The following is a 5,000-nucleotide window of genomic DNA, read 5'->3' on the forward strand; positions in this document are numbered from 1 at the left end:
ACACACAGTTGCACACTTTTATTTCTGTCAATGTCATAGGGCATCCGCCTCTCTCTCTCCAGTTCACCTTTCTGGACAGAGGACAGTAACCTGATGATCATGATCAATATCAGATACATCCTTGTCTACTGCACTATCTTTACTTAAAATCAATTCATTAATCAATGCTGCCTCCCCTCCTAAACTCAACACCTTTCAAGGAGAGAGAGAGAGAGAGAGAGGGAACAGACTGTGAGCCAGTTAGAGGAGACATTGGTGAAGGGTGCCTACCTTTTATCCACATTGCAGCCAGCTACAGAATACATCAGATTGGTTCTTGGTTTGGCCCAGGTGTGGCCCAGACCCGGTTCAAGTCTGGTTCTGGTCCATCTCCTCCCTGGGTAGAGGGTACCTTAGGGAGCTCAACTCCTGTGGCCGTTATGTCCTCGGAGGGCTCTGCTCCCTAGTGGTCCAGTGTGCTTGAGTGCCACCCTGTGGCCAACTCGGGTACTGCAGTCACTGCATGGCTACGCACTGGACGTCCATTGCTGGGCATGTCAAGGTCACCTGCTGCTGAAGAGTGGGCAGATAGCATGGTGCTGAATGGCCGTTTTTGTTCCCAGGTGTTGAATTTCCATGGGGCCTCCAACATTAAGTGCTGAGAAATAGCTGAAACTATCATCGGTAAAGAGATCTGTCATGAGTTGAGTTGAAGGACGACACGGCGCTCTTAAAATCCAACTACTTACATCTTCAACACTATTTTGCAAAGGCATTCACAGCTAAAGTCGTATGTTCCCCCTGCAGGCCACAAGGACCTCTTCTGTACAGTGTGTACCAAGGCCTTTGTCTGGGCTCTAATGCTTGTCGAGAATGTAGTCAGTACATACAAATTGGATTCCGCTGGCTGACCTGAGAGCAAGGGCAATATTGTTTTCAAGGTCTCTCTCTCTCTCTCTCTCTCTCTCTCTCTCTCTCTCTCTCTCTCTCTCTCTCTTCTCCTGCTTCTCAAATTCAAATTTTCAAATTGAAAATGCTTTAAATGATTATTGGCATGATTTGTGTTGCCAAAGCATACAATGTCTAGAAGTAATCAAGACTAAATAAGTAAATACTAAATTCTCTCTCTCTCTCTCTCTCTCTTGCTCTCTCTCGTCTCGCCATCATAGTAATGTTTTTTGTTGTTTTGTGTGTGTGTGTGTGTGTTGCCCTTAGGTACCTGATTCCGTCGCTGGACCGGTCTCACGCTGGGTTCTACCGCTGCATCGTGAGGAACCGAGTGGGCGCACTGCTCCAGAGGAGAACTGAGGTGCAGGTGGCGTGTAAGTACTCTCCCATTCCCATCTGTTAGGATGCTGTATGTGCATCTGACCAAGGTGGAGTACATCGCCATGCACAGTATACGTGTGTATTGATGAAATTATATATACATAGATAGATAGATAGATAGATAGATAGATAGAGAGAGAGAGAGAGAGAGAAAGAGAATAACAGAAATAGTACATTTTTGGCCATGAGTGTAGTCCAAATTAGTATAGGGTGATCAAATCACCTGTGGACAGGTAAGACACATTGTCGTTTCCTCCTGTATCTATCATGCCCAATAAGCACCAAATCAAAAACCTACATGAGAAATTGTCAAATAGCTGGGAAATATTAATTGTTTTTTTTTTTTTTTTTTGGAAATTATCATAGTTTGGGGGAAGTCCATTTCCCAGCCCTGTGTGTGCGTGTGTATTTGTGTGTCCGTGTGTGTGTGTGTGTGTGTGTGTGTGTGTGTGTGTGTGCATGCATGTGCGTATATTTGCATGTATGCATGTTTCATATAGCTGTTTAACTATATTGTGTGTGTTTATACATGCATATACTGTATGCACAGGTGGGCATGTTGTGTCATACACGTATGTGTGGGAGAGAGAAAGAGAGAATGTATGTTTGAGGGGATGTGTGTGTGCGTGTGCGTGTGTGGGGTGTGTGTGTGTGTGTGTGTGTGTGTGTGTCTGTGTGTGTGTGTGTGTGTGTGTGTGTGTGTGTGTGTGTGTGTGTGTGTGTGTGTGTGTGTGCATTAACTGGTCTATGTGTTTGATATGTCCCTTGACCCTGAGCATACTGTGTGCACAGATGTGCTCATGTTTCTAAGTTGGTTATGTCCTTGCGTAAGAGAGAGTTAAAGTTAAAGGGCATGTGTTTTGGTGTGTATTTTGTCACTTGCTCTAGTGTGTGTGCATGTGTATCTGCCCACGTGTGCTGTATAGTTGAGGGTCAGAAGAAATGTGTGAATTTCTGTCTCCAGTGCGTGCGTGCGTGCGTGCGTGCGTGCGTGCGTGGCGTGTGTGCATGTGTGTGTGTGTGTGTGCCGCATGCGTGTATGTGTGTGTATGCGTGTGTCTGTGTGAAGTTGTGCTTGCCCTGTGTGTGGGCCATCTCATAGGCCAGCTGTTGCAGAGTGACTATCTACCTGCCTGTTATCAGGGCGAGTCACGGGCGACAGCTGCTGGCGTGCTAACTTTCCTCATTACTCTGATGGAGCTGCAGCTCTGCTTTAAACCTCCACTTTTTTCACAATAATAACTCATCACCCCCATCAGCTCGTATATATTCATTCCGTTCCTATAAACAGCATCTGTTCACATTGAACTCAGAGGCACAGAGGTGCTTTCAAAACAACAGTTAAGGCAAAAGTGGATGCTGGACTTAAGGGTTAGTGTTCAAATAAAACTATTTGGGATGTTTATGTAAAAAAAAAAAAATTGTCTTCTAGATATGAATGTATAGACTTAGCTTCATTTTTGACAATGTTGTGAAATATAGCATTTGGATTTAAAGGAGAATTCCGTTGATTTTTCAGATAGATCTCAAGGTCACCGAGTACTGTCGGTAAAAAAAAAACTGAAAATAATCGGTTTTACCTCATATTCATGAGGCCCCATGTTCGTGCCCCCAGAGCACTGTAGCTGCCTGACAGCTCTAGCTGTTGGCTGCAAAAACTTGAGCTACAGTAGGTAGAAGCGATTGTTTTTTGTGTTTTTGTTAGTACCAACAGTGCTCGGTGACCTTGAGAAACAGAGATCCACGTAAAAAATCACCAGAATTCTCCTTTACTGGAGGTCTGCAGGCTCCAGTTGCACCTGAGAGACATAGAGAGTGGCCGCAGGTTAGGATGCATAGGACCCATCTGACACCCTCCAACTTCAGCCTCGTCTTCCTCCTCCTCATGCTCTTCCTCATCTCCCTCAGGTCTCCTCCCTGCACCTGGCTCCCTGGTGTCTTATACGTTCATCTGTTGCTAAGAAAACATAAACACAAACACAAACATAAACATCTATTCTCATCAGTCTCATGTTATGGAGGAAAGAGAGGAAAAGCTAAAATGAAATTTAAAATATGAAAATAATACTGGCCCCACACATTCATAGTCACATCTCCCTTCTCACAAGAAAACAAACCAACAAACAAATAGATTTACAAACGCAATAGAACATAACATAAAATAACGCACCCTAGCAGCTGTTCCCTTTGATGAGAGGAACTCAAGGAGGAAGTAGAAAAAAAAAAAGAATGACAATAGAATATGTAAAAAAAAATAAATAAATAAATAAATAAAAGTTTCAATTTCAAAGAGTAGGAAGAACATGCTGGGGCCGGCTGATATCGACGAGGATCTTAATTTGTGAGGAATGGCTCCAGGTTCCTGTTCAAAGGCCCAATCCCGCTGCGGTCAGCAGAGGAGCCAGATTGAGTTATTCCAACTTGTTTTGTTCTCTGTGTGACTTGCCTCCGTCTTTTTGTTTTTTTTTTTTTTTTTTTAATGAATTATGCACAGACTCAGAAAGGTAACATTTTCAGTGCATTTCAATTGGTTCAGCTCACTGAGACAGAGCAAATTCTCACCTTAAAACATCCCTCTGTCTTTATCTGGGAATGTCGGTCTATTAGTCAATGTGTCAATATCCCCATGCCTCCAACTCTCTCTATTTCTCTGTCTCTGTCTATCTTTTTTACATCGAAAACACACATACATTGAACCTGCACAACTCTGTTCTGATATATGATGTTTTTAAAAGAGCACATTTTCAAGCTGTAAACACTAAACAGAGAGAGAGAAAAGTGGAAAAAAGGATTGGAAGGTCAATGATAAGTTGTTCGCCCGCCTTGAGCATCTCAAAAGTTGTCTGTCTAAAGAATCAGATCACGCACAAGATTCACAGGATCTGAAATACTGTTTACTTGGACATCTTGTACTCAGTTCAGTGCACACACACACACACACACACACACACACACACACACACACACACACACACACACACACACACACACACACACATAAACAAGGGGATGGTGGTGGAGCCTGGCTCCCCCTGAACCTGTTGAAGTGTCCTTAAGCAAGACACTAAACCCCAAACTGCTCCAGATGTATATTGGCACCTTGCATGCCAGCCTCTGCTGTCACTGTAGTGTGTAGAAAACACATACACATGCATACACAAGCACACACACACACACACACACACACACACACACACACACACACACACACACACACACACACACACACACACACAGTAAATGCAGGCAATGGAAGTCCCAGGTTTTGAGGGTGTCAGTGTCACGGTTTGGTATGATGTGCACCCACAGAACCTCTCACTTTCTGTAACAATTATCGCCATGGTAACCATTAAGCCACGATGGGGAAAAGTCTCTGGGGTGTTACTGTTCTTGTGGGGGTGTAAAATGTACATAAATGCAAGAAGTATATAGTAGTATTTAGATCATGAATGACTTTGATGTTGATTATGATGCTTGACATGGGTTATTTGCATGATGCTTTATTGGATGTGATGCACAGAGATGCATATGCAATGTAGGTGGCTTCCTGTGAATTTAAAAACTGCTACTTGTTGCTTATCTAGAGTTCTTAGATAGAACATTTGGCTGATCACCAATGCCACCTCTGTCAAAAATGAGTTAACGATGGTGAGTGAACGCTCCAAAACCTGCTAAAAACCTGCTAAATACCA

At 43.4% G+C, this 5,000-nt stretch overlaps 1 protein-coding gene across 1 annotated transcript in view; it reads left to right on the forward strand.

Annotated features, from left to right (window-relative positions):
* The window catches only part of LOC125287295 (protein sidekick-2-like), a 358,155-nt gene that overhangs the window by 252,012 nt on the left and 101,143 nt on the right, over positions 1–5,000 (forward strand). Inside the window, 1 exon segment of the mRNA XM_048232907.1 lies at positions 1,195–1,301. Coding sequence (XP_048088864.1) covers positions 1,195–1,301 — 107 coding nt within the window.

This window comes from Alosa alosa, chromosome 22 (genome assembly GCF_017589495.1).
Source record: "Alosa alosa isolate M-15738 ecotype Scorff River chromosome 22, AALO_Geno_1.1, whole genome shotgun sequence".
Lineage (NCBI taxonomy): Eukaryota > Metazoa > Chordata > Actinopteri > Clupeiformes > Clupeidae > Alosa > Alosa alosa.